Source organism: Canis lupus, chromosome 10, assembly GCF_003254725.2.
Source record: "Canis lupus dingo isolate Sandy chromosome 10, ASM325472v2, whole genome shotgun sequence".
Taxonomy (NCBI): Eukaryota; Metazoa; Chordata; class Mammalia; order Carnivora; family Canidae; genus Canis; species Canis lupus.
The window spans coordinates 23,975,872-24,003,869 of NC_064252.1; the positions used below are offsets into that span (position 1 = coordinate 23,975,872).

At 50.9% G+C, this 27,998-nt stretch overlaps 2 protein-coding genes across 11 annotated transcripts; one reads left to right on the forward strand and one right to left on the reverse strand.

Annotated features, from left to right (window-relative positions):
- The first annotated feature begins 30 nt into the window (after positions 1-30).
- LOC112666661 (cytochrome P450 2D15) lies at positions 31-6,380 on the forward strand. The gene is made up of 9 exons (XM_025457852.3): positions 31-359; positions 998-1,169; positions 1,621-1,773; positions 1,866-2,026; positions 2,312-2,488; positions 2,641-2,782; positions 2,983-3,170; positions 3,564-3,705; positions 3,800-6,380. Exons 1-9 carry the CDS (start codon positions 171-173, stop codon positions 3,976-3,978), a joined length of 1,503 nt encoding a protein of 500 aa, XP_025313637.1. The 5' UTR covers positions 31-170; the 3' UTR covers positions 3,979-6,380.
- On the reverse strand, positions 5,417-27,997 carry LOC112666670 (uncharacterized). Of its 10 annotated transcripts, XM_049115782.1 has the most exons (11): positions 27,639-27,994; positions 16,958-17,123; positions 13,362-13,504; positions 12,363-12,401; positions 11,655-11,698; positions 10,933-11,009; positions 6,792-6,857; positions 6,618-6,656; positions 6,223-6,378; positions 5,867-5,909; positions 5,417-5,573 (listed from the first exon to the last, which is right to left on the reverse strand). In XM_049115782.1, the coding sequence occupies exons 4-11, from the start codon at positions 12,392-12,394 to the stop codon at positions 5,452-5,454; spliced, it is 579 nt and encodes a 192-aa protein (XP_048971739.1). In that variant the 5' UTR covers positions 12,395-12,401; positions 13,362-13,504; positions 16,958-17,123; positions 27,639-27,994; the 3' UTR covers positions 5,417-5,451. The 10 variants fall into 10 exon arrangements, with proteins under 10 accessions (XP_048971739.1, XP_025313670.1, XP_025313678.1 ...); XM_025457885.3 differs by lacking the exon at positions 16,958-17,123; XM_025457893.3 differs by lacking the exons at positions 16,958-17,123; positions 27,639-27,994 and adding an exon at positions 13,208-13,249 and having other exon boundaries at positions 13,362-13,573.
- Position 27,998: the final 1 nt, after the last annotated feature.

Genomic DNA, 27,998 nt, shown 5'->3' on the forward strand with positions numbered 1-27,998 from the left:
CCTGACATATTGACTCAGGGCAAAGGCCGGTCTCAGCTCCCTTTAGAAAGTGAGGCCAGGCCGGTTGAGCGGACAGTGCAGGGAGAGCACCCTGGCTGGCCAGCCCCAGGTCCCTGGTGTGGTGAGGGACACCGGCGTGCCCCACGAGCCCAGCGGGCACTGAGACAGCTATGGGGCTGCTGACTGGGGACACGCTGGGGCCCCTGGCCGTAGCCGTGGCCATCTTCCTGCTCCTGGTAGACCTGATGCACCGGCGCAGGCGCTGGGCCACACGCTACCCGCCAGGCCCCACGCCAGTGCCCATGGTGGGCAACCTGCTGCAGATGGACTTCCAGGAACCAATCTGCTACTTCAGCCAGGTAAGGAAGGTGGGGGGCAGCAGAGACCTGGGGACCCCCTAGCAGCAGACAGCGGGTGGCGGGTGGAGCTTCAGGCTGCACAAGGAGATGGGAAGATGATGTCCAGGGCCTGCAGGACCGATTGGATTTTCCAATCAAAGGTCAGAGAGAACCAAGGCCTGGAGTGGAGTGTGGCCTTGGCGGTGGATTTGAGAGCTGGTTGGACAGTCCTTAAATTACGTGACCTGGGTCCCTTCTGGTTCCTTCAGGAGGAAGAGTTGTGAGAATAGGGGAAGGAATTCTGGATGGGGGAACCCCATCTCAGTCAGGAAACCGGGGCTAACATAGGTACAATGACAGGTACAACTCTAGCCGCTGTGGGTTCTTGAGCCTCAGTTTCTTCACCTGTAGAAGGGGATCTAACATGGCCCACTGACAATTTTGGCGACCTTTGCAAAGTCAGAGCTAAGAAGAGGTCTGATCCAGCGGCAGCCCCTCCTCCGTAGAGAGTGTGACCCCAGGGTCACGGGGCCAGATCGGGCCCTTGCACCAGAGTGCTGCTGGCCCCAGGGGTGCCCCAAGGCTAGCACCCCGAGACTGGGGGCCTGCAGCCTGGTGGGGACCGGACTTGACCCCCGCCCTCCACCTGTGGCCTGCAGCTGCAAGGCCGCTTCGGAAACGTGTTCAGCCTGGAGCTGGCCTGGACGCCGGTGGTCGTGCTCAACGGCCTGGAGGCGGTGCGCGAGGCCCTGGTGCACCGCAGCGAGGACACTGCCGACCGCCCACCTATGCCGGTCTATGACCACCTGGGTTTCGGGCCAGAATCCCAAGGCAAGCGGGGGAGGGGCGCAGCCCGGGGCCTGGCGGGGATGGGCCAGCAGCGACAAGCCCCGCGGGGCCACGCGGGGCAGGATGGTGGCGCGCGGCAGGGAAGAGGCAGCAACCTCGGAGGGGCGGATGAGGGCGGGCCCAGGGCCCTTGGGAGCGGGAGAGGCCGTCGGGGCGGGCGGGAATGAGGACCCAGGCGGTGGGGCGAGCCGGGGGCGCCAGGACTCTCCCGGACTGCGACGGGGTCGAGGCGGGCGGCGGGGGCCAGCACCTGCCGGCCGAGAAGCGCCGGCGAGCAACGCGGGCAGAGACCTGTCCCCGGCGGGAAGGGTGTCAGAGTGGGCGCGATTTAGTGGCGGTGGGGAGCGGGGGGGGGGGGTGGGTGGAGGGGGAGCCCCACGGCCCCGCCCCGCCGCGGAGCCCCGCCCACGGTCCGCCCCTCGCCCGCCCCCAGGGTTGTTCCTGGCGCGCTACGGGCGCGCGTGGCGCGAGCAGCGGCGCTTCTCGCTGTCCACCCTGCGCAACTTCGGCCTGGGCAGGAAGTCCCTGGAGCAGTGGGTGACCGAGGAGGCCTCGTGCCTCTGCGCGGCCTTCGCCGAGCAGGCGGGTGAGCGGCGCGGCGCAGGTCCCGGGGCGCGGGGATGCGGGGGGGGGGGGGGGGGGCGGAGGCGAGCGCGGACCCGCCCGCTGCCCCCGCAGGCCGCCCCTTCGGCCCCGGCGCGCTGCTGAACAAGGCGGTGAGCAACGTGATCTCGTCGCTCACCTACGGGCGCCGCTTCGAGTACGACGACCCGCGGCTGCTCCAGCTGCTGGAGCTCACCCAGCAGGCGCTGAAGCAGGACTCCGGCTTCCTGCGTGAGGTGCGCGGCGGGAGCCCCAGGGAGGAGCGCGTGCGCGGGCTGGGGGGTCGCGGGCGGGGCGGCGGGGCACCTGCGCCTCCATCGGAAGCCGCCAGAGCCCCCGAGATCTAGAGGCGAGATTGATCCTTCAGGGGTCCCCGGGGCCAGGAAAGAGGATCGAGGCAGACTTAGGGCGGAACCGGGTCAACGGGGGCGGGGGGGGGGGGGGGCACCCTGGAGGCGGCGGGACCAGACTGGTGGCGGCGAGCCCCTGAGCACAGGCAGGGCCCCATCTGCACCCCGCAGGCCCTGAACTCCATCCCCGTGCTCCTGCACATCCCGGGACTGGCCAGCAAGGTCTTCTCCGCACAGAAGGCCATCATAACCCTGACAAATGAAATGATCCAGGAGCACAGGAAGACCCGGGACCCCACCCAGCCACCCCGACACCTGATCGACGCCTTCGTGGATGAGATAGAAAAAGTGAGGAGTCCGGGACAATGGTTGCGGGATGAGGGCCCCAAGAACCAAGGCCCACGAAGGTGGGGCCGTGTATCACCCAGTGGGTGCAGGGTGGGAGGCCATCCGGGGGCTCTCTCCCTCTGCCCCAGAGCTCACCCTCTCACATGGCCTAGGCCAAAGGGAACCCCAAGACCAGCTTCAATGAGGAGAACCTGTGCATGGTGACCTCTGACCTGTTCATCGCTGGGATGGTGTCCACCTCAATCACGCTGACCTGGGCCCTCCTGCTCATGATCCTGCACCCGGACGTGCAGCGTGAGCCCAGCCTGGGGGTGGGATGGGATGGGGGAAGGAGAGGATGGACAGCCTGGGGTCCCTTGAGCCTGGTTTGTCCCCCAGAAGCTCCGAGTGGAGGCTGGGACATGGCTCAGAGGTAAGAGCTGCCTCCACAGGCGTCAGACGTCGGAGTCCAGACCCCTGGGTTCTGACCACTGTGGGGATGCTTGTGTGTCTAGGACGTGTCCAGCAGGAGATAGATGAGGTGATAGGGCGGGAGCAGCTACCAGAGATGGGAGACCAGACCCGTATGCCCTTCACCGTGGCCGTGATCCATGAGGTGCAGCGTTTTGGGGACATCGTCCCACTCGGTGTGCCCCACATGACGTCCCGAGACACTGAAGTGCAGGGCTTCCTCATCCCCAAGGTAGGTCTGCAGGCCTCCCTCTGCCGTGGTCACAGCCTGATGCTGGGGGTGGGGGGCACCTGGGGGGGTGCGGGGAGGAGAGCAGAGGCTGGGCCAGCCCCACCCCTTGTCCCTTCAGAGCTGCCAGGCCGCTGGGGAAGACAGGCTGAAATGTGCCACAGCATGCTGGAGGAGCCTGTGCACAGGGACGGGTGGCCGTGTGGGCGCCCGTGGGTGGGGAGTCCCTTAGCCCTGCCATGGGGACAGAGAGGGTGCCAAGGAGCTTCTGGGGCCGAGGGGTTATTCAAAGGGTCCAGGAGTGCGCCAGGCGGAGTGTGTGCCCATGCATGTTTGGTGGCAGGGGCCCGGGCATCCCGTGGCCCAGACCCCACCCACACAGGCATCTCCTGCCAGGGGACGACACTCATCACCAACCTGTCGTCAGTGCTAAAGGACGAGAAGGTCTGGAAGAAGCCCTTCCGCTTCTACCCCGAGCACTTCCTGGACGCCCAGGGCCACTTCGTCAAGCATGAGGCCTTCATGCCCTTCTCTGCAGGTGCGCGGGTGCCCGGCTCGCCGACCCCTCCGAGGGAGTCTTGGAGGCTGGGGCCCGGCGCCGGGCTTACTGGGCGCTCCTTCCCCACCCGCAGGCCGCCGCGTCTGCCTCGGGGAGCCCCTGGCCCGCATGGAGCTCTTCCTCTTCTTCACCTGCCTCCTGCAGCGCTTCAGCTTTTCAGTGCCTGCGGGGCAGCCCCGGCCCAGCGACCACGGGGTCTTCACCTTCCTGAAGGTTCCAGCCCCCTTCCAGCTCTGTGTGGAGCCTCGCTAGGGGCAGGAACCACCACCCGCCCCCCCCCCCCCCCCCCGGCTCCTCAGCAGGGGCCCGAGGTACAATAAACCAGTTTGGTGGCTCCATCCTGGCTTCCGAGTCCCTCAGGGCCCCCTGACCAGCCGCCGGTGGCGAAGGGGCCGCAGCGGCCTCCCCAGACCCAGCCCTGACCCCGGCCTGCTCCATCCCTATCTTGGACAGATGAGGTCTGCCGAGGGTCAGAAGATGGAAGCTCACCCCCTAGTTGCCCACAGAGCCCCAATACTGGCTACTTGGTTAGTGACCATGTCTATATTTAGGTCCTTGTTCGTGGCGGGAAGATCTAGAACAAGCTGCTGAGAGCCCTCAGCTGGGCCCTAGTGGGGCTGAGAGGACCCCGCTCAGCCTGGACACCCGCATCTCAGGTCCAACACCGCCCACCCCACCCCACGGGCCAGCAGCTCGGCCGGCACCAACTCCTCTATCCCATTCGTCTATGACACCCCCAAAGGTGGGGGACTCCGGGACAGCCATGAGGGATGTTCCAGGTTAACACCCGGGGCACAGTCCCCAGGTGCCCCAGCTTTCCCTGGGAAGCCTTTGGCCATCCAGGGGCCACCTCCCTAAGCCTTTCAGTCACTCAAAACCGGATGAGACCCCCTTCCCCAGCCCCCAGGGATGCCTGTGTCCAGGCACCTGCCCCAGAGCTGCCGTTTACAGCCAGGCTGGAGGAGGACGACACTCATCTGGGTTCCACCCAAGAGCACAGTCCAAGTGTCTGGGTCAAGCTGGGTTCTCAGGAAACTTGGCCAGTGGTCGGCAGTGGGACCTGTGGGCTACAGGCATGCCCCAGGGAGAGGGGTCAACCTTGGGCCCGTGGAATGGCCAGAGGAGGGGGAGGCCACCCTGGCTTTCATCCTTGCCCTGCTGGGATACTGTGTGACCCTGGGCCAGTCCCTCCCTGCCCTGGGCTGCTGGGTCCTGTCATCCTGCTCTGACTTCTGGGGCTGTGACCCCATTAGCCTGGAGCCCCGGCCGAGAACAGGACTGCTGTCCCCCTGTGCCCACCCCCACAATTAGCTGCCTCTGGACTGAGCCCCTGGGCAGCACCTGATGGTTTCTAGGTGTGCCGCTTAGCCCAGTTTTGGGCAGACCCCCTGGTGCATTTAGAGAACAGCCTGGGGACTAGAGACATTCGGTTAGAGGCACCCCACTCAGCCAGGCCTCTCTTTCCAAAGGACACCCCTCCACCCTGTACCCAACAGCATCCCTGACAGACGTCCCACCAGCACCTTCTAAACGCCCTCCTGACATGGAGCTCCCCCACGTTCAGGGAACTTGCTCTGTCCCTTGGCTCCGAGTCGGAGGGCCTCTCCAGAGTAGCAGGTGTGGCAGGGAGTGTGGATGGGGCCTCACTGGGTTTCGATGAAGCCCCGGAAAGGAAGTAGCAGGGCCTGCAGAAGCAGCAAGTCTGTGCATTTATTGGGTGCTTGGTCATTCGTGGTTCTGAGTCTTCGGGATGTCAGGGGCTGGGAACCAGTCCAACCAGAGCTTCCTCAGGAGCTGGGGGACCCAGCCCCCAGGCCTTCCCTCCTTACTCTCCATCTCAGAGGCCTCTACGAGCACAAACAGGCATGCCCTATGGGTCCCCTGCTGGGGAGGGACCTTTCCCCAGGGCCAGGGCTCCCTCTGATGCTGTTCCTCCAGCCCAAGGGGGGAGGCCTCAAGTTCCTGCCAACCAGGAAGATATTCAGGGGGGATGGGCATCTGGCGGCCGGGGCTTCCTCCGCCCCACCCCAGGGCCAGGGGCCTGAGAGGAGCCGGTGTCTGTGCTGTTGCTATGTCCCCAGGTTAGGGAGGGAGGTGGGCCTGCTGCACTGCTGCAGGGCTGTGGGGCCGGCAGTCTTACCAGAGGCGTATACTGCAATCTCCTTGTGGACCTGGGTGTTTTCCTGGGAAGAAAGACGGGGCACAGTGGTGGGAGAAGATAGGCCCCATGTTACACAGACAGGGAAACTGAGGCCTCGCTTCACAGGAAGTCGGGGGAGGCAGGGTTCAGACCCACTCTTGGCTCACACCATGGCTGCTGCCTCTGGGCTCTGTAGGGCCCCTTGCCCCACTGGGATGGCAGTTTGGCCCAGGGGTCTTGGGTGCCCCATCCCCCCAGCTCTGCCCTCCTTCCCATGACCTCCATCCTGCAGTGCTCCTGGGCTTCTCAGTAGGACGGTGCCGGGAACATTCCAGCTGGCCCACCCGCCTCCTTACCTCCCAGCCTGGGACCCCTGCCACCTCTTCCTCCTCAGCCACCTCCTTCCCAGCGGGCCCAGGGCCGGCTGCTTCCCCCTCACGCTGAGACAAGATGTCAGTCTCCCCCTCAGGGGCAGCACCATTCAGTCCTCCCTTCGCCTTGGGGGGCACAGCCTGCAAGGGGGGTCAGGAGGGCGGGATATGGGCAGAAGGGCCCTCCCCCTCCTGCCTTGTTCTCTGGCCTGCGGTGTGTAGTTGTGTCTTCCCAAGGGAGTCCTTCCCTTCTCAGCAGGTTGCCAGTTTCCTGGGGGGCCCTGCCACCAGCCCTGGGACGCCCCCGCCACGAGCTGGGGTGTCTCCACATCTCATGGAGCCCTGACAAGCGAGCCTCGGCCGGGGCAAGCCTCACTCACCTCAGAGACTGGCTTCTTCCTGCTCTTGACTCTGCGTCTCTGCAGAAGCAAACAGGAGAGTGATTCACAGCTGTGAGCAGCTGGGGGTCCTTCCCTGCTGCACCTCCTCTCTGTATCCACCCAGGGTGCCCAGGCCTACACCTCACATCCAGGGGGCCCCCAGCCCTTACCCACCTGAGTGGTCACGGGATAGCACTTATCCATCGGCCCCCACACCGGCCTCAAGGACTCCCCTACGAGCTGCATGACGAGGAGAGAAAGGACGGAGGGAAGGCTGAGGTGACCTCTCAGGGTCACCTCAGCTACACACTAATCCACAGTCAGTGCCTACATACACAGACACCTAAAAATTACCAGTAGTTTGAAGAAAAAAAAAGTTAAAGTAAACAATAACTGATGTCTTTAGAAAGTTAAAACTTAGCATTCATGAAACAAGAATAGACTCTAAAACAGAGATGTTCAGGGCGCCTGGGTGACTCAGTGGGTTAAACATCTGCCTTTGGCTCAGATCATGATCCCAGGGTCCTGGGATCGAGTCCCAGGTCAGGCTCTCTGTTCAGCGGGGAGCCTGCTTCTCTCTCTCCCTCTGCCTGCTGATCCCCCTGCTTGTGTTCTGTGAAAAATAAATAAATAGAATCATAAATAAATAAATAACAGAAATGTTTAAAAAGCCTCCAGTTCTTAAAAACAAAAATATGATAGAATACTGGGAGGGAAAAATCCAATAAAAATGTAGAAGGTAAAGTCGAAAAAAAAATTTTCCCGAGAAAGAACAGAGAAGAGATCAGGAGCTCCCACTGCGAACTCCTAGAGCTTTCTGAGAGGAAACAGAGACAGCAGATTGAAGTGGCAGGGAGAGATACCAGATAAATATGTCCCTTTTTTATCAAGACCATTTCCCAAAGATGAGGGATGTGAGTTTCCAGAAGAGAAGGAATCACCAAGTGTCCAGGACAATGGATGAGGGAGATCTACCCCGGGTTTTGTCATCAATACATTTCAGAACCCTCAGGACAAGGAACCCAAAAACTTCTAAAATACAAAGAAAAAAAGCCTGTTTTAGGAATTCAACTTTCATCAGACTTCTTTTTGAAAGTCTTTGAAGCCAGAAGACAAGGAAGTTGGATCCTCAAACTCTATGAGAAAAAATATTTCTAGCCTAGAATTCTATACCTACCCAAACTCGTAGTCGCATATGAATTAAGACCATGGCAGACATGTAATATCTGAAGACTACCCCTCAGGAAGCAGAGGTTCCCCTGGCGGTTGCATTCCATCAAAATAAAGGAGTGACAGGGGCTCCCCAGATTGCCGAGAAAGGGAGGTCCCAGGGCAGCTGGGCATCCTGTCCCTATGGGAACAGTGGGAGGGCTGCCCCGTGAGATACGCTCTGTGAAAACCATCATTCCATTAAACACCTAATTTGTGTAAATCTACTGCAAGGGGATTGATATTTTTGGCAGAGCGCCTGGGTATATTAATTGTACGTAGAGAGGAAGCGAACAGAAAAAAGAGGCAAAAACAAAATGACACGCCAAGAAGAGTAACCACGGTACGTGACTCAGCGTGGAATACTATTCTCAGTTTAAAAATGTCAGCCCTAAATGAAGATTTATAGTGGGTTTTAAAAAAAGATTTTATGGGGGATCCCTGGGTGGCTCAGTGGTTTAGCGCCTGCCTTCGGCCCAGGGCATGATTCTGGAGACCTGGGATCGAGTCCTGCGTCGGGCTCCCTGCATGGGGCCTGCTTCTCTCTCTGCCTGTGTCTCTGCCTCTTGCTCTCTCTGTGTCTCTCATGAATAAATAAAATCTTAAATAAAAAAAAAAAGATTTTATGTATTTATTTGAGAGAGAGAGAGAGAGAGAGAGTAAGCACGAGAGCCCAAGCAGGAGAAGGGGCAGAGGGAGAAGCAGGATCCCCCCCCCCCCACCACCAAGCAAGGAGGCCAATTGCAGGGGCCCAACTCCAGGACCTCAGGATCAAAACCTGAGCCAAAGGCAGAAGCTTAACCAACTGTGCCACTTAGGTGCCCCTATAGTGGTTTTGTTTTGTTTTTTAAGATTTTATTTATTTATTTTAGAGAGAGAAAAAAAAACATGAACGGGGGAGGGGGGACAGAGAAGCAGAGTCCCTGCTCCCCAATGTGGGGCTCGATCCCAAGACCCCCGAGATCATGACCGGAGCTGAAATCAGAAGTCAGACACTTAACCAACTGAGCCCCCCAGGCGCCCCTACAGTGACTTTATTTGTAATTGTCCCAAACTGGAAACACCCAAATGTCTCCTAGGCGCTGAGCAGACAACCTGCAGTCCTTCCCATGGAGGACACCCGTTCAGCAACGAGGAGAAACAAGGTGCTGCGCTTGCACCCAGAGACGTCTCAGGTGCACCAAGCTCAGTGAGGGACCAGACTACACGCAGGGTGCCCCCACTTACAGGACAATCTTGCAAAGCAAAACTATAGGAATGGAAAACTGTCAGCTGGACGCGGGGGAGGGGAAGGCCAACTGCACAAGAGTCCAGAGGAATTTTTTGAAGGGACGGCGGAACTGCTCTGTTTCTTAATTGTGGTGGTGGTTACCCCACTGTCCAAAAAGAGCCCTCGGCCACGGAAGCACAGGGGAGCTGAAAACCCGAAATGATATAAAGATCAGCAGAACCGAGGAAGGCAAACCATGGAAGACTCTCTAACTCTGGGAAACAAAGGGTTGTGGGAGGGGAGGCGGGTGAGGAGATGGGGTAACTGGGTGACAGGCAGTAAGGAGGACACTTTATGAGATGAGCATGGGGTGTTGTACTATAGAGGTTGGCAAATTGAATTTAAATAAAAAATTTTAAAAATCAGCAGAACGCCAACCATGTTATTTAAAAGATTTTAACAATTGAAAATGTCATTACTCAGATTTAAAATGTCACAATCTGGGCAGCCTGGGTGGCTCAGTGGTTTAGCGCCGCCTTCAGCCTAGGGCGTGATCCTAGAGACCCAGGATCAAGTCCCACGTCGGGCTCCCTGCATGGAGCCTGCTTCTCCCTCTGCCTGTGTCTCTGCCTCTCTCTCTCTCTCTCTCTCTCTCTCTCTGTGTCTCTCATGAATAAATAAATAAAATCATTAAAGAAAATAAGTAATAAAATGTCACAATCCCAAAACAGGGCTGCCTGGAAGGCTGGAGGGAGGTGGACGTGTGTGTTGGAGGGGCAGCGAATGTACAGTTGTCCCGGGAGCTAAATCCTCACCGGCTAATGTCTAAATCTGAGAAATGAAGACAAAGCAGGATAAGCTTGCTAATTAGAAACATGGAAAAATGAAAGGCTCCAGCTGGGAAGGTCGGAGGCTGAGAGGATTCCAACCCTGGGGAAAGCGCCGGTGGGCGGGCTGGGGCAAAGGCAGCCAGTTTTTGGTTCCAGGTCTTAAAACTTTAAAGCACCAGATGACGTCGGAGCATAGCTTTGATGACAATAAAACTTTTTTAAATGGAAATTTGACTAGTAACTTTAAACAACAAAAAGAAAGGAAGCAGAGTTGTACTCTGTGGTCTCCATCCAAGGCACCTATGGGCCTTCCTCGGGGCTCCCAGCCTCTGGAAGGTCAGCCAGGAGGTGTCATGCATCTACTCCGTGTTTCTGGGCCACAGACGACCTGTCTCTATGGGAGTCCCCTGTTCCCCGGGGCATTGTGCAGAGAGCAGGAGGCCTCCGGGGATCAGGAATGTGGTCCTCTCCTGTCACCCTGGCAGCCTGGATCCAGGCACTGTGTCCCTGGGGGCTGTTTCCCATCTACATGAGATGCGAGCTGCAGGGCTGCTGTGAGGCTGGCGGGACCTAACAGGTGGACAGCATGTGTTTCGGCATGTGGCCCTAGGTGGGTGTCCCGCACCCATCTGTGTTCTTCTGACCGGGGCTGGGAGCAGGGGCTTCTGCCCTAGGTCCTTGGATCTGGGCCATGGAGGACAGTATGTGACCCCAGGCAGGCTCACCACGTCGTGCATATGAGAGCGCTGAACCACATTCCAGAGCTACTCACATCAATGAGGGATCATCTGTTTCTTTTGGTTTGTGGACGCCACTGCCACAGAGCCCCAGGATGACTACACAGCCAGCCTGTGAGGGATGGAGCCTCTGTTTGGACACCTTACCAGAAAACCAGTGAGTTTCTGCAGAGCCCTCACATTTCCCCCTCCCTTTCTCTCTCTCTCTCTCTCTCTCTCTCACACACACACACACACACACACACACACACAGTTAACAACCAAGGAGCGTGACCTCTACTCAGGCTACAGTGAGGCTACCCCGGCCTCTAGGCCTCCTCAGTGCCTACCTGGGAAGGTTCCCCAGCAATCTCGTGGTCAGGGGCTGGCTTCCCCACAGACCCCTGAAAATAGTAGTATACCACTCCTGCAATGAGTGAAGAAAGACTAATTAAAACATTTAAGAGTGATACCATTACTCTAAAATGTCAGTATTTATTTACAATATACCAGAAATTGTATCCCTTTAAACTAAACTTGGGGGGATCCCTGGGTGGCGCAGCGGTTTGGCGCCTGCCTTTGGCCCAGGGCGCGATCCTGGAGACCCGGGATCGAATCCCACGTCGGGCTCCCAGTGCATGGAGCCTGCTTCTCCCTCTGCCTGTGTCTCTGCCTCTCTCTCTCTCTCTGTGTGTGACTATCATAAATAAATAAAAATTAAAAAAAATAAAATAAAATAAACTTGGAATGAAAGAAGCTGGGTGTTAATGTGTATGAGGGAAGTTGGATTTTTTCCACAGGTGTGCAGGCAAACATTGAAGACCACTGCTATTGGACGTGAGGTTGTGTGGGTTTCGGTTCATGGGTTTCCAGGGGGGAAGGGGGATTTCAGAATCAAACATGGGTTCAAATCTGTTTCACTGCCAAGGTACCAAGGGAAGAAAGAGACAGGGGGCAGCCTTGACTCTGAGCAGCACGGCCAGGCCCTGGGAGCCCCAGTAAGCAGCCAGAGAGTGGGGCGGCCCTGAGGCCAGAACCAGCGGGCCGCCCCTACATTCCCCAGCGCCCCTACCTGCAAGAATGAAGACGTGTACTACGTACAGGGGCTTGTAGAGCCTGGAAGGAAAGTGGAGTTGAGGGTAGAGCTTGGGTGCCCCGTGCCCTCACTAGTGAGTGGGGACCACCTTCCCTCCCGCTCCAAACCCCAGGACTAGCTCCACCAGGGGGATCCGACACTGTGGGTGCACAAATCTGTTAACTGGATCAGGGCTCGGCAGGCCCTGTGCCTCCGCCTCCACTGACAGCCAGACTCAGAGCCTGAACACACTCCTCCTCTTCTTCTGCTCTTGTCTCCCTGGCCCCACCTTGCCTTCCCAGCCAGAAAGCAAGCACCCGGCCCAGGCTGGGCAGTCAGCGTTGGACCAGCTCTTCTCCCGGAGTCTTCCAAGAGCCCTACTCTGGGACTGACAGATCCCAAAATCCAGATCAGAAATTGTATCCCCAGGACTCGTCCACCTCTTCTGGGACGCCTCCCCCTTGGCACAAGCAGAGCATCTTGAACTGTCGGACAGTGGCTCCCAGGGTGCGTGCACACACAGGCGCACACACAGAGGCAGGGCCCACCAGCCAGGACCAGGCCTTCTGCCCCAACCCTGAGTCACAGAGAAACTGGAACAGTCAAGGAAAGGGGAACAGAGAACTCTATTTTCCTTTCCTTTTAGACCTAAGTGGGCGTCCCCTTTCCTGGTCACTCAAGGCACTGGGCCCACCTGAACTTTACCTCTCTCTCTGGCAGCCCAGTCCAAACACCATTTTCACTCTGCGAAGAAAAGATGGTCAACCATCAGTGCATCAGCAGGCCTGAGATCCCGTGTTCCTTTACCTGGTGGGGTACGGGCCATGTGATGGGCCAAGTGATGGGCCACCCTCTTCCCCTGGGGGATGGCCCGCTGGTCACAGCCAGGGCCAAACTCAGGACGGAATGGGCTAGCTTGGAAAATGCTCAGGAATTTCTCCCAAGACCTCAGAGTCCCAAACAAAAGCTGGTTTCAATGCCCTCAGAGCTGGAAAGGCAGTTCTCAGAGAATCAGGATGGGAAAAGGGGTCTGGGATAGGATTCAGGTGTCACTCGACTGAGCATTTGGTATAAAATGACCCCAGATGTTCGTGGCTAGTTATTTCAGAAACACTGTGCAACAGAAAATATTTGAGAGTATTGGTAGTTTTTAATCATTATCATTTACTCTTACAATTTAGGGAGTCCTAAGGGAAATGTGTGGCCTCCTCAAAAGACCCTCTCTGTCTGAAGTCCCACCTGCAGTGTGGAACTCCTTATGAGTGAAGCTCACAGTAAAGTCAAGTGATTGGGACCCGATGCCGCCTTGTGAGTCTCTGTGCCCCAAGGGAGGGCCCTCATCTCTCCAGGGCCAAGTTCAGAATCTCCCTTCAGCTTTCCACCCTCTCCTCCCCCTGTCCCACCCTCAGCAGAGAATACAGGCACCCCCAGATGGGACTCCCTCGACTCCCTGCCGCCAAACCCACCCATCCTCTGCTTCTCCCAGGCCCTTTCATCCCTGTTCAGCGAGGTGGCTGCCCTCCGTTCCCTGGGCCATTAGTCATTTCTACCTTGGTGTGAGCAAAGTTATCCAGCTTTTTCCGAGAGGCAGTCTGGAGGAGGAAAGTAAACAGATCCTGAGGGAGAGAGGAAGAGAGGGAAAAGGGGATGCCAGGTAGGAAAGATGGGGAAAGGGAAGCTAAGAGTTGTAAAGCCAATTTTCACCTGCTCAGGTGCTCTACTGAGGGCAGCCTTTGAGCCCACTTGCTGCCAATCTTGGTGATTTCAGCGACTTGCAGAGCACCCTCTGATCATATCAGCGTCCAGGCAGTGTCCTGCTCACCTCTCTTCAAGCTCTAGGGCCGAGCCTGAGGAAGGCACGGGAGCCCAGCTAAGTCTGGGAGGCCAACACCACAGCCCCTCCCTTTTGTAAGGAGAGAGGTGTCTGTGTGTGACATCATGTCTTAGGGGGCTTTATGACAGGACAGCCTCTCCAACCGTGGCCAGAGCAGTTTGTCAAGTGCCACAGAGTGGCCTAGATCCCACCAGTCTGAGGCAGCACCTTTGTGGCTGTCTCTCTAGTTCCATTCAATGTGAACAATGCTGCCCAAGCACTTGTGGTGTGTCAAGTTACGTGCAAAGTCCTATAGGGATGCAAAGACATAAAGGTGTGTGAGACTCAGTCTGGTCACATAGCACAAGGATATTTTCTGAATCAAAAATAAGAACCTGTGGAAGGAGCCTCGGTGTCCATAAAAAGATGAATGGATAAAGAAGATGTGGTTTATGTATACAATGGAATATTCCTCAGCCATTAGAAACGACAAATACCCACCATTTGCTTCAACGTGGATGGAACTGGAGGGTGTTATGCTGAGTGAAGTAAGTCAATCGGAGAAAGACAAACAGTGTATGTTCTCATTCATTTGGGGAATATAAATAATAGTGAAAGGGAATATAAGGGAAGGGAGAAGAAATGTGTGGGAAATAGCAGAAAGGGAGACAGAACATAAAGACTCCTAACTCTGGGAAATGAACTAGGGGTGGTGGAAGGGGAGGAGGGTGGGGGATGGGGGTGAATGGGTGACGGGCACTGAGGGGGACACTTGACGGGATGAGCACTGGGTGTTGTTCTGCATGTTGGTAAATTGAACACCAATAAAAAATTAATTTATTAAAAAAAAATAAGAACCTGGCCTATTTCTTTTTTTTTTTAAAGATTTCATTTATTTATTTATTCATGATAATCACAGAGAGAGAGAGTGAGAGAGAGAGAGGCAGCGACACAGGCAGAGGGAGAAGCAGGCTCCATGCAGGGAGCCCGATGTGGGATTCGATCCCGGGTCTCCAGGATTGTGCCCTGGGCCAAAGGCAGGCGCCAAACCACTGCACCACCCAGGGATCCCGTGACCTAACTATTTCTGAGTGTCATCCATCCATTGAACCAGTGTCTGCTGAGCTTCCATTTGGGGTCAGGAAAAATGCTATGGGGAGAGAAAGACAAACAGGATATAGAGTCTGCCTTTAAGAGGCGTGAAGACATCAAATAGACATTGCCAGATTCAAGACAATAGACTTTACTGTCCTCAAATTACTCTGCATGTAACTAAAGAATAATTACAAAACTATGGGGGCACCTGGGTGGCTCAGTTGGTTAGGTGTCTGCCCTCGGCTCAGTTTATGATCCCAGGGTCTTGAGATCAAGCCCCGTGTGGGGCTCCACACGCAGCACAGAGTATGCTCAAAATACTCTCTCCCTCTCCCTCCTCCTCTGCCCCAGCTTGCACATGTCCTCTTTCTCTCTCAATTTTTTTTAAAGTAAAAAAAAAAAAATTACAGAAATATAGATGTTTAAAACTGAGGAGTGCTTAGTTTCATATATACAATAAATATTTACCAAGACATATCATATTCTCAATCATAAACCAAGCCTCAATAAATTTAAAAGCTTAAAGTCATTTCTGGGGGACACCTGGCTGGCTCAGTCAGTAGAGCATTCAACTCTAGAGCTCAGGGTTGTGAGTCTGAGCCTCACGGTGGGTGTAGAGACTACTTAAAAAAAAATCATTTCAAGTATGTTCTCTGACCACAATGGAATTAAATTAGAAATCAGTAACAGGGATCCCTGGGGGGCGCAGCGGTTTGGCGCCTGCCTTTGGCCCAGGGCGGGATCCTGGAGACCCGGGATCTAATCCCACGTCGGGCTCCCGGTGCACGGAGCCTGCTTCTCCCTCTGCCTATGTCTCTGCCTCTCTCTCTCTCTCTCTCTCTCTCTCTGTGTGTGACTATCATAAATAAATAAAAATTTAAAAAAAATAAAAAATAAATAAAAACATACACCTGCTGTGTTACCTACCATTCCACTCTAGGTATTTACCCAAGAAAGAAGATGTAATCCATACAATGACACATGCACAAATATTTGCAACAAGTTATTTGTAATAGCCCCAAAATGGAAACAACCCAAATATCCATGAACAGGTGAATAAATAAACACGTTATCCATATAATGGGATATATTCAGCAATAAAAGGAATGGACTACTGATTGCCATAACAATAAGGATGAATCTCAAAATAGTTTTGCTAAGTGAAAGACAAAAGAGAAGGATATATACTGTAGGATTACATTTTTTTGTAGGATTACATTTATGTAAAATTTTACAAGATACAAATACGTTTTCATGGAGGTACAAAGAGGGAGAGATGGGATGGAGGGATTACAGAAGCACACAAGAAAGCTTTTAAGGGTGACAGATATGGGCAGCCCAGGTGGCTCAGTGGTTTAGCGCCGTCTTCAGCCCGGGGCTGGATCTTGGAGACCTAGGATCAAGTCCCATGTTGGGCTCCCTGCATGGAGCCTGCTTCTCCCTCTGCCTGTGTCTCTGCCTCTCTCTCTCCCTCTCTGTATGTCTGTCATGAATAAATAAATAAAATCTTTATTTAAGATGCCCAATAAATAAAATCTTAAAAAAAATAATAAGGGTGACAGATATGCTCATTTTCCTAATTGTGATGATGGTTCACAAGTATATATTAATGTATCAAATACCAATATCAACAGTTTGTCATATGCCAATTATATATCAACAAAGTTGGGGTTTTTTAAATTATTTTTTTTAAGATTTTATTTATTTATTCATGAGAGACACAGAGAGAGAGGCAGAGACGCAAGCAGAGGGAAAAGCAGGCTCCACATAGTGAGCCCGATGTGGGACTCGATCCAGTATCCCAGAATCAGGCCCAGGATCCACCCAGGCGTCCTAACAAAGCTGGTTTAAAAAGAGTAAAGTTTAAAAATAAATAAATAAATAAAGTTAGGGGCTCCTGGGTGGCTCAGTTGGTTAAGCATCTGCCTTTGGCTCAGGTCATGATCCCAGGATCCTGGGATCAAGCCCCAAGTTGGACTCCCTGCTCGGTGGGGAGCCTGCTTCTCCCTCTGCCTCTCCTCTGCTGCCCCTACCCCTGCTCATGCTCTCTCTCAAATAAATAAAATAAACTATTTTTTAAAAAAGAGTAAAGTTGGGCAGCCCCAGTGGCGCAGCAGTTTAGCACCGCCTGCAGCCCAGGGCGTGATCCTGGGGACCCGAATGGAGTCCCACATCAGGCTCCCTGCCTGGAGCCTGCTTCTCCCTCTGCCTGTGTCTCTGCCTCTCTCTCTCTCTCTCCCTGTCTCTCGTGAATAAATAAATAAAATCTTAAAAAATAATAACAAAAATAAAAATAAATAAAAAAGAGTAAAGTTATATGAACTGTTCTATTGTTTCTTCCTCCAGACTTAAACATTGTAAACATTCTTTAAACCTTTAAACAGGTACTCACAGGGATGCCTGGGTGGCTCAGTGGTTTAGCGCTGCCTTCAGCCCAGGGTCTGTTCCTGGAGACCCAGGATCGAGTCCCACGTCGGGCTCCCTGCATGGAGCCTGCTTCTCCCTCTGCCTGTGTCTCTGCCTCTCTCTCTGTGTCTCTCATGAATAAATAAATACATCTTTAAAAAAAAAAAAAGAACTCACCTCAACTCCTAACAGAACAAACATGGATATTTCTTTGTAAGGATAAGAAACAGAAAAAAAGTCCTATGAAAAGAAATGGTAGTCCAAAAGGAGGAATTCAGGGACACCTTGGTGGCTCAGTGGTTGAGCGTCTATCTTTGGCTTGGAGCATGATGCCAGGGGTCGGGGATCAGGTCCCACATCGGGCTCCCTCTGAGGAGTCTGCTTCTCTGTCTGTCTAAGTCTCTGCCTCTTTCTGTGTCTCTCATGAATGAATAAATAAAATCTTTTTTTTTTAAAAAAAAGGAGGAATTCAGCACTATGATAAGAGCAATCCACAGTCTCCTATGCAATTTGTTACCCCCCAAACAGAAGAAAGGTAGAAATGCCCGATTTTGTATTCTCAACAATATTCAAGAAGATATTGTATCTATGAAACTGGGGCAGGCAGTAATACAAAATTTATCCTGATCTAGGCCAACAGTTAAATTTTATTTTTTAAGTAATTTCCACACCCAACATAAGGCTTGAACTCATGAACCTGAGATCAAGAGTTGCATGCTCCACCAACTTAGCCAGCCAGGTGCCCTAAATTTTAAAATGAAATGGAAACTGTGATACTATTTAAAAATGACTGGGGGATCCCTGGGTGGCGCAGCGGTTTGGCGCCTGCCTTTGGCCCGGGGAGTGATCCTGGAGTCCCGGGATTGATTCCCACGTCGGGCTCCCTGCATGGAGCCTGCTTCTCCCTCTGCCTGTGTCTCTGCCTCTCTCTCTGTATCTCATGAATAAATAAATAAAATTAAAAAATAAATAAATAAAAATGATTGGACACTATTAAAAAAAAGTGAATAAGTGCATTAAAAGACCAAGAAATTCTCCCAGTAGACAGAAGCAAAAGATAAGGAATAGAAACGTTGAGAGATGTGGAGGACAAACCTAGAAGACTAAACAGTCATCAAATAAGAATATCAAGAAGAAGAGAGTTGAGGGAGAAGCCACAAGATACAAATGTTCCTCAAAGTAAAGGAAGCCTTGACTCTTAATCACATGCTCTTAGATTAACTTAATGAGGCAAAAGTCACACTAAGTATACATACTCTGATAAGATTTTTGAATTTTCAGAATAAAGGAAACATTAAGGGGGCACCTGGCTGGCTCAGTCAGTGGAGCTAAACAGGGATGACCTCAGGGCTGTGAGCTAGAGCCCCATGTTGGGTGTAGAGATTACTTAAAAAATAAAATCTTTAAAAAAGAGGAAAGAAAGAAAATAAAACATTAAAGCGGGGCAAGGGGAAGGGGACAGATTACCTAAAAAGAATAAAGAAGCAGAATGGTATCAGAATTGCCATATGCAATACTGTTAGTGGAGTCATGTTTTACAGAGTTTTGAGGGAAAATGATTGTGACTCAAGAATTCTATGCTGAACCTAGTCAGCTTTCAGTGTCAGGACAATAGGAAAGTTCTCAGTGGTCACTGGGCCCAGACATCAGACTGCCACCTGTGTATACTGCCCCTCCCTCCTACCTCATACCACGGAGGTAAAAGAAAGTAGAGCTGAAAATAAATCCATAATAGTGCTGGAAAACAAAACTTGGTGTCCTGTTAAACCAGAAGCTACAAGGAATCCCTCAAAAATGGAAGGCAGACAGAATGAGGTTGGCAGAGAAAATCAAAGCACAAAATATAGGCAGAGAGCGTCATCCTGAAAGGTGGACAGTCTCCAGGGGTGGGGGTGGGGGCCTCCGACTGTTCATCAGAGTGATAGATCTGGGGAGCAGGACAGACCCTATCAGGATAACTGGTTGGGGGACTCATGTGAAGTAAAAAGGTGACGGACTTCCTCTCTCCCCACCTGTGACAAGCAGACAAAAATAGAGGCATCAGCCACCAGATGAGAGCAATAAATTTGAGAATTCTTGGCCAGAGAAGTGCTGGATGGCTGGTAACTAATACTCAGCAGGATTGGGGAGCCCCAGTGCCCTAAAGTCTAACCACAAGTACACCCTTACTAGCAGTGTGTTTTTATGACCCTACATAGTCGATTAGCACTCCACGATAAATAAAACCATTCAAAAAGACTCTATCAAAGTATTTTTAAAAAGAATATGTTTGCAACCTTGGAAGAGAAGAGATCTTCTTACAAAGAAGACACAGGGACATTTGGGTGGCTCAGTTGGTTCAGGATCCAATTCTTGTTTTCAGTTCAGGTCACAATCTCAGGATTGTGGGATTGAGTCCTGCATCAGGCTCTGAGCTCAGTATGAGTCTGCTTGAGATTCTCTCTCTCCCTCTCCATCTGCCCCTCCTTCCTTATGCACGTGCACTCTCTCTCAAATACATAAGTAAAATCTTAAAAAAAAAAAAACAAAAACGAAACTAACTAAGACATGGGACACCTGCATGGCTCAGTGGTTGAGCATCTTGCCTTCGGCTCAGGTCATGATCCCAGGGTCCTGGGATCAAGTCCCATGCCAGGCTCCCCACGGGGAGCTGAGCTGGCACCTCCCTCTGCCTGTGTCTCTGCCTCTCTCTCTGTGTCTCTCAGGAAGAAATCCATTTTTAAAAATCTTTTTAAATAGGGATCCCTGGGTGGCGCAGCGGTTTGGCGCCTGCCTTTGGCCCAGGGCGCGATCCTGGAGACCCGGGATCGAATCCCACATCGGGCTCCCGGTGCATGGAGCCTGCTTCTCCCTCTGCCTGTGTCTCTGCGCCTCTCTCTCTCTCTGTGACTATCATAAATAAATAAAAAAAAAAATTAAAAAAAATCTTTTTAAATAAAGAAATTTAAAAAACTAAGACACAAAATACTTATACTACATAAATATTTAAACTTCTATATGACAAAGCCATCAACAAAGTTGAAAACAAACAAGAAATGAGGTATTTGTGGGGTGCCTGGGTGGTTCAGTTGGTTAAGCAGCTGCCTTCGGCTCAGGTCATGATTCTGGAGTCCTGGAATTGAGCTCTGCATCGGGCTCCCTTCTCAGCGGGGAGTCTGCTTCTCCCTCTGCTTGTGCTCTCTCCCTCTCTCTCTCAAATAAATAAATAAAATATAAAAAAAAGAAATGGGGTATTTGCAGCATATATGGCAAAGATTAATACAGAGATGACAAAAAGACATTCCTGCAAATCAATAGGACAATGAAATACAAAAATGGGCAAAAAATATGAAGAAATAAAAGTGGCCACATGAAAAGAAGCTCAATTTCATTAGTAATCATGAAAATTAAAAAAAAAAAGAAGAAGAGCTATTATTTTCTTCCCTCAAGTTGGCAAAACATAATATTAAATGTTGAAGTGGGTGCAAGGAACCAGTACTTTCAATCACTGAGGAGAGGGCAATTTGGCAATATCTATTTAAAGTGCATGTACCTTTTGCCTCAGCAATTCTACCACTCGTTATCTGTTCCAGAGAAATACCCACTCAGGTAGGCTTCAAAATGAGGCATGAATGAGGATGTCCCTTGTTTTTAATAGCACAGAGATGGAAACCACCTAGATCTATGAATAGGGCAACAGCTGAAAAATGAAATACGATATATCCACATTACAGATTCTTTCCAGAACTAAAATGAATCAGATCTAGATAAACTGAGAGAATGATCTTGGAGGCACTTAGTGACAAAAGATCCAGATTCCAGGAGTCTGTGCAGTGCCAAGGCTTATGAGGGCAAGGACTATGTCTCCATCTTTTCTGTGTCCTCTGTATGTGGCTCAATGGCTGGTAGAGAACAGCACTCAGGAAATGTCTGGGAAATGCACGCCGTGGTCGCAGAGTGGGGAAGTGGCAGGGCCTGAGATCCAGACTCCTGTCCACTACTCTCTGCTTCTGAGGACTGTGATTTAGGTCCGGGCTTTGTAAAATCTCCCTCTCTAGGCAGCAACCTGAAGTGATAGGGTTATTTTCAGAGCCAGCTTCATAGGCATGTAACATATGTGGTCACATGGGGTCCTGCACTCAGATGCACCACCCTTTCCTACTGAATGTTGTCAGAGGAGACCTAGCAAAGAGTCAGGACTTTCACCTTTGACCACAGGTAAAAAAGAAACCTCCCTCCCGTGGGGAGGAGCAGTAATGAGGCACTCCTACTCTTACCAACCAGAGACATATAAGGGGAAAATCTGTAGGGAGCCCCAGAACTCCCAGTCCTGCTAATTACTATGAGGACACCCCTGCCTTAGTGTCAACTGGGGCCGCGGGGGGGGGACCTGGACTTCTTCCCCCACTTGTAGTAACAAGGGAGCTCCTGCATTTCCCCTGCTGGAGTGATGTTAAAGGAAGCTACCATTTAAAAAAAATTTTAAATAAAACTTACGATCTCATGACATAATACCCAAAGTGTCCAGGTTTCAATAAAAAATCACGCATCATACCAAAAACAAGGAACAGCTTAAACTGGACAACACAACAACAACAATCACCAGATGCCAATGGCAAGAGGACAAAGGCAGAATTCTCTGCAAAGATTTTATTTTTTTAAACAATTTTATTTATTTATTTATTCATTCATTCATTCATTCATTCATTCATTCATGAGACACACAGAGAGAGGCAGAGACACAGGCAGAGGGAGAAGCAGGCTCCCAGTGGGGAGCCCGATGCGGGACTCGATCCCAGGACCCCAGGATCCTGAGCAGATGCTCAACCACTGAGCAACCCAGGTGCCCCTCTCTGAAAAGATTTTAAAGCAGCTATCATAAACATGTTTCTTTTTTTAAAAATAAATTTATTTTTTTATCGGTGTTCAATTTGCCAACATATATATAGAATAAACACCCGGTGCTCATCCCATCAAGTGCCCACCTCAGCATAAACATGTTTCAACAAGCATTTATGAACATGCCTGAAACAAAATTTATTTTTTTAAATTTTTATTTATTTATGATAGTCACAGAGAGAGAGAGAGAGAGAGAGGCAGAGACACAGGCAGAGGGAGAAGCAGGGTCCATGCACCGGGAGCCTGATGCGGGACTCGATCCCAGGTCTTCAGGATCACACCCTGGGCCAAAGGCAGGTGCCAAACTGCTGCGCCACCCAGGGATCCCTGAAACAAAATTTAAAAATAGAGTCTCAGCAAAGAAACCTTAGATTAAAGGAAGAACCAATAGAAATTTTAGAACAAAAACTGAAATTAAAAGCTAGTGAATGAGTTCAAAAGCAGAAAGGAGAGGGCAGGAAAGAAGCAGTGAACTGGAAAGTAGAACAACTGAAACTGTCCAATCTGAACCAGAAAAACAGACTGAGTTAAAAATGAGCAGAGCATCAGGGACTTGTGGGACTATTTAAAAAGATCAAGCATCATGTTATGAGAATCTCAGGAGAGGAGAAGAGAGGGCAGGACGGAACAAATACTCAAAGAAAACTTTCCAAATTTGGTAGAAGGCATAAAAATGACAGATTCAAGAAGCCGAGTGAATTCCAAACAAGATAAATCCAAGAAATATCCTAGTCAAACTAATGGAAAATAAGTAAAGGAGAAGTTGTGAGAGCAGCCAGAGAAAAACAACACCTTACCTATATGGAAATGTCAACTCCAATGATAGCTGATTTCTCATCAGAGGCTATAGAGGCCAGAAGGATGTGACACAACATTTTCAAGTGTTGAAATGTCAACCCAGAATCCCATAATCAATGAAAACATCCTTCAAGGATGCTGGGAGAAATCAGGAAATTCACAAATACAGGACAACTAAGGCAATTTGTCACCAACTGACATGCTCAACTGCCTATTTTTTTTTCAGATTTATTTATTTATTTGAGATTCAGGGTGTGGGGAGGCAGAGAAAGAGAGAGTTGAGAGAGAGAGAGAGAGAATCCTCAAGCAAACTCCCCACTGAGCATGGAGCTGGATATAGGGCTCCATCCCAGGACCCTGAGACCAAGACCTGAGCCCAAACCAAAAGTCAGCTGCTCAGTCCACTGAGCCACTCAGGCACCCCTCAACTGACTTCTTTCTGATAAAGCTGCAAAAGCAATTAAGTGGAGGAAAACTGGCTTTTCAACAAATGGTTCTGGGGTAATTGGACATTCACGAGCAGAAAACAACAACAGCAGCAAAAAAGGGGAAAAAAGAAAACCTCAAAACCTTAACTTAAATCTAACACCTTATATAGGGGATCCCTGGGTGGCTCAGCGGTTTAGCGCCTGCCTTTGGCCCAGGGCGCGATCCTGGAGTCCCGGGATGGAGTGCCATGTCGGGGTCCCGGCATGGAGCCTGCTTCTCCCTCCTCCTGTGTCTCTGCCTCTCTCTCTCTCTCTCTCTCTCCCTCTCTCTCTCTCTCTCTCTCTCTCTCATAAATAAATAAATAAATAAATAAATAAATAAATAAATAAATAAATCTAAAAAAAAAAGAAATAACACCTTATATAAAAGTTAATTCAAAGTGCACCATGAACTTAAGTGTAAAACATAAAGCTTTTAGGAAAAAAAATCATAGAAAATCTTCCGAACCTAGGGCTTGACAAAGGATTCTTTGATTTGGCAACAAAAGCACAATCCATAAAAGGAAAAGTTGATAAATTGGCTTTCATCAAAATTAAACACTTTTGCTCTGTGAAAGACCCTGTTGAAAAGACGAAAAGACAAGCTAAAGAGTGGGAGGAAGTATTTGCAAACCACATATCTGACAAAGGACTAGTATCTAGAATATATAAAGAACTCTTAAAATTCAACAAGTACACAAACAATTTAATTTGAAAATGGACAAAAGACATTTCAATAGAGGGAACAGGAAATTAGCATTTAAAAATATGTTCAGGGATCCCTGGGTGGCGCAGCGGTTTAGCGCCTGCCTTTGGCCCAGGGCGCGATCCTGGAGACCCGGGATCGAATCCCACGTCGGGCTCCCGGTGCATGGAGCCTGCTTCTCCCTCTGCCTGTGTCTCAGCCTCTCTCTCTCTCTCTGTGACTATCATAAATAAATAAAAATTAAAAAAAAATATGTTCAGCGGGGCACCTGGGTGGCTCAGTCAGTGAAGCATTTACCTTTGGCTCAGGTCATGATCCCAGAGTCCTGGGATCAGTCCCACATCAGGCTCCCTGCTCAGTGGGGTGTGTGCTTCTCCCTCTACCCCTTCCCAGTGCTCATGCGTGCTCGCTCTCTCTCACTCTCAAATAAATAAAACCTTTAAAAAAATAAATAAAAAGATGTTCAACGTCACTACCCATAAGAAAAATGCGAATTAAAACAACAATGATGGGGATCCCTGGGTGGCTCAGCAGTTTCGCGCCTGCCTTTGGCCCAGGGCGGATCCTGGAGTCCCGGGATCGAGTCCCGCATCAGACTCCTGGCATGGAGCCTGCTTCTCCCTCTGCCTGTGTCTCTGCCTCTCTCTCTCTCTATGTCTATCATAAATAAATAAATAAATAAAAATAAATAAATAAATAAATAAATAAATAAATAAATAAATAAATAAAACAATGAGGTGTCCCTACACATCTATCAGAATGGCTAAGATACAAAAGTTGTTGCACCAATGCAGAACAGGATATGGAGACCTGGACCACTTACACACTGCTAATGGGAATGTGAAATGGTTTAGTCACTCTGGAAAATAATTTTGTAGTTTCTTTTTTTTTTTTTTAATTTTATTTATTTATGATAGTCACATAGAGAGAGAGAGAGAGAGGCAGAGACACAGGCAGAGGGAGAAGCAGGCTCCATGCACCAGGAGCCCGACGTGGGATTCGATCCCGGGTCTCCAGGATCGCGCCCTGGGCCAAAGGCAGGCGCCAAACCGCTGCGCCACCCAGGGATCCCTATTTTGTAGTTTCTTAAAACAACTAAATATGCAGCAAACATATGGCCCAGCCTATCCAAAAGGTCATATACTGTATAATTCCACTGCAAAACATTCTCAAAATGACCAAAATGGAGGCCCTTTATCAGGAACTAAGAAGGGGGTTGGGGGAGGGAAACATGAGGGATCCTTGTAATGGGAACAGTCTTTTTTTTTTTTTTTTAAGATTTTGTTTATTTATTTGAGAAAGAGAGAGAGATAGCAAGAGAAATCACAAGCAGGGAGGAGAGGGAGAAACAGGCTCCCCACTGAGCAGGGAGCCCAATGCTGGGCTTGATCCCCAGACCCTGGGATCGTGACCTGAGCCAAAGGCACATGCTTAACTAACTGAGCCACCCTGGTGCCCCTTAATGGGAATGTTTTGCATCTTGACTACATTAATATCAATATCCTGGTTGTTATATTGTTCTATCCTTTTACAATATGCTACCATCAAGAGAAACTGAGTACAAGGCACACCTGAACTTTCTATAGTATTTCTTATACATATGAACCCACAATTAACTTAAAAGTTTTTTTTAGGGACACCTGAGTGGCTCAGCGGTTGAGCGTCTGCCTTCAGCTCAGGTCGGGATCCTGGGGTCCTGGGATCCAGTCCTGCACGGGGTTCCCACAGGGAGCCTGTTTCTCCTTCTGCCTGTGTCTCTGTCTCTCTGTGTGTCTCTCATGAATAAATAATTTTTTTTTAATTTAAGAAACTGTCAGACTGACTACTAAAGTGGCTGATTCAGCATTCTCACCAGCAATGAGAGTTCTTTCTGCTCCACATCCTCCCTGCCACTGGGAGCCTTTACTTTTTTTTTTTTAAGTAGGCTCCACACCCACATGGGACTTGAACCCTGAGATCAAGAGTCAGAATCTCTATTGACCGAGGCAGCCAAAAACCTTGCTCATTTTAATTTTTTTGAAAGATTTTATTTATTTGAGAGAGAGAGATCACAAGCATTGGGGAGGGGTAGAGGGAGAAGCAGATTCCCCGCTGAGCCAGGAGCTTGACTTGGTACTAGATCCCAGGACCGTGGAATCATGACCTGAGCCCAAGGTATTTGCTTAAGGGACTGAGGCACTCCTTTGCTTGTTTTTAAATAGGGCTGTTTGTCTTCTTATTATTGAGTTGTAGAGTCTTCTATATATTCTAGATACAAGTACTTTATGGAATATATGATTTGCAAATATGTTCTCCCAGTTTGTGGGTTGTTTTAGTAGCCATTTTCTTTTTCAGTGAAAAGAAATATATTTTTAAAGATTTTATTTATGTATTTATTTGAGAGAGATAGAGCATAAGTGGGGTGAAAGGCAGAGGAAGAAGCAGACTTCCTGCTGAGCAGGGAGCCTGATGCGAGGCTCCATCCCAGGACCCTGACCTGAAGACAGATGCTCAACCAACTGAGCCACTCAGGTGCCCAGAAAAGGAATCTTAAGCTCTAAATTCATGATAGTGGCTACTCCTGGAGGAGACAGGAGCATGGATGGGGTTAGAATTAGACAGGTAGGTATTTTGTTTTTTTAAACAGTTCATTTATTCATGAGAGACACACAGAGAGACAGACAGACAGAGACACAGGCAGAGGGAGAAGCAGGCTCCATGCAGGGAGCCTGACATGGGACTCCATGGGTCTCCAGGATCACACCCTGGGCTGACAGCCGCGTTAAACCACTGAGCCACCTGGGGATCCCCGGCAGGTAAGTATTTTGAGGTAGGTGCTGTGAGAGAGAAAACACGGACTCTGGGGCCAGCTACCTGGGTCTCAAACCAACCGCGTCAAGTAACTTCATCTGGGTCTTAGTTTTCTCATCTGTAAAGTGGGTCTAACAGGACTTATCCCACAGGTGTGTTGTGCTGCATGAAAATGTGAGTGTGCCTGGAGAACTTAGACCAGTGGCTGTGGAGAAGAACACAGTAATGCTTATGTAAACCTTAACTCTATCACCACTTCTTAAGGTCGTGGTTTCAAAGTTTCATGATCTTATTATCATGCTTTATTTATTTATTTATTTATTTATTTTTAGATTTTATTTATTTATTCATGAGAGACAGAGAGAGAGAGAGGCAGAGAGAGAAGCAGGCTCCATGCAGGGAGCCCGACGCGGGACTCGATCCGAGACCTCCAGGATCAGGCCCTGGGCCGAAGGCGGCGCCCAGCCGCTGAGCCACCTGGGCTCATGCTCTAAACTTGTATGTGGTGCATGCCTCTTTTTAAAGCATAACTCACTTAAACGCACAGAAACATTTTAAAAGGTAATACAGAGACAGATCGGTATGTATGTATGTATGTATGTATGTATGTATGTATTTCCCTTTAAAACGGGGAAGCCTTGGAGAGACGCAGGCCATGCCCCGCGCTGGCTCGGACTCGCACCGCAGCTCGCTCCCGAGCGGCCCGCCAGGTCTCTGGGGCGGCGGGGGGCGCGCGTAAGGGGCTGCGCGGGGCACGTGACCTAGACCCTGCCCCCCCCCCCCCCCCCCCCCCCCCGCTCCCTGGGCTAACGGAACCTCCCGACCCAGCTGTTCTCTCTCCCTTCGCACGCCCGGGGCGGGGCACCCGGAGGGTCAGAGGCAACCTCCGTAGAAAAGTGCCAGCGGGGTCCCCGGGGTGGTCGATGCCAAGGCTCCTTCCACCTCCCATCTCTGGGCTGCTTTTCACAGAGATGCACAGTTCAGGATGAAAACGTTCTTGTCTAAGACGGGGCTGATGATAGACCTACCTTCCCGGGATGCGGAGAAGCGCCAAGAAGCCGACGGCCAGGAAAGCGCTCTGGCGGCCGCACAGCGCTTCCCAAGAGTTGGTTTAACGGGGGAGAAAAGATGACGGGCACTGAGGGGGGCACTTGACGGGACGAGCACTGGGTGATAGGCTATATGTTGGCAAATTGAACTCCAATAAAAAAAAATTAAAAAGATAAAGAGGAAAGAAAATGTTGCTGCGGAAAAACCGCACAGGGGCCAGGCCAGCACCACGGAAGCCCAGGCGCCATGAAGGGCTCCCGCGGCCCCCGCCGGGGAAGCCGGCCCGCGAAGCTCCGCGAGGCCCACGCACCCACGGGCGCAGCCGAGGGAGCGCGGCG

Coding starts and splice junctions, on each gene's coding strand:
- LOC112666661 (XM_025457852.3), top strand. CDS start 171: ATGGGGCTGCTGACTGGGGACACGCTGGGGCCCCTGGCCGTAGCCGTG. Junction 360..997: donor CAATCTGCTACTTCAGCCAG/GTAAGGAAGGTG, acceptor TGTGGCCTGCAG/CTGCAAGGCCGCTTCGGAAA. Junction 3,171..3,563: donor AGGGCTTCCTCATCCCCAAG/GTAGGTCTGCAG, acceptor ATCTCCTGCCAG/GGGACGACACTCATCACCAA.
- LOC112666670 (XM_025457918.3), bottom strand. CDS start 12,394: ATGGTGTTTGGACTGGGCTGCCAGAGAGAGAG. Junction 11,699..12,362: donor CTGGGCTGCCAGAGAGAGAG/GTAAAGTTCAGG, acceptor CTTTCCTTCCAG/GCTCTACAAGCCCCTGTACG. Junction 11,010..11,654: donor ACACGTCTTCATTCTTGCAG/GTAGGGGCGCTG, acceptor CACTCATTGCAG/GAGTGGTATACTACTATTTT.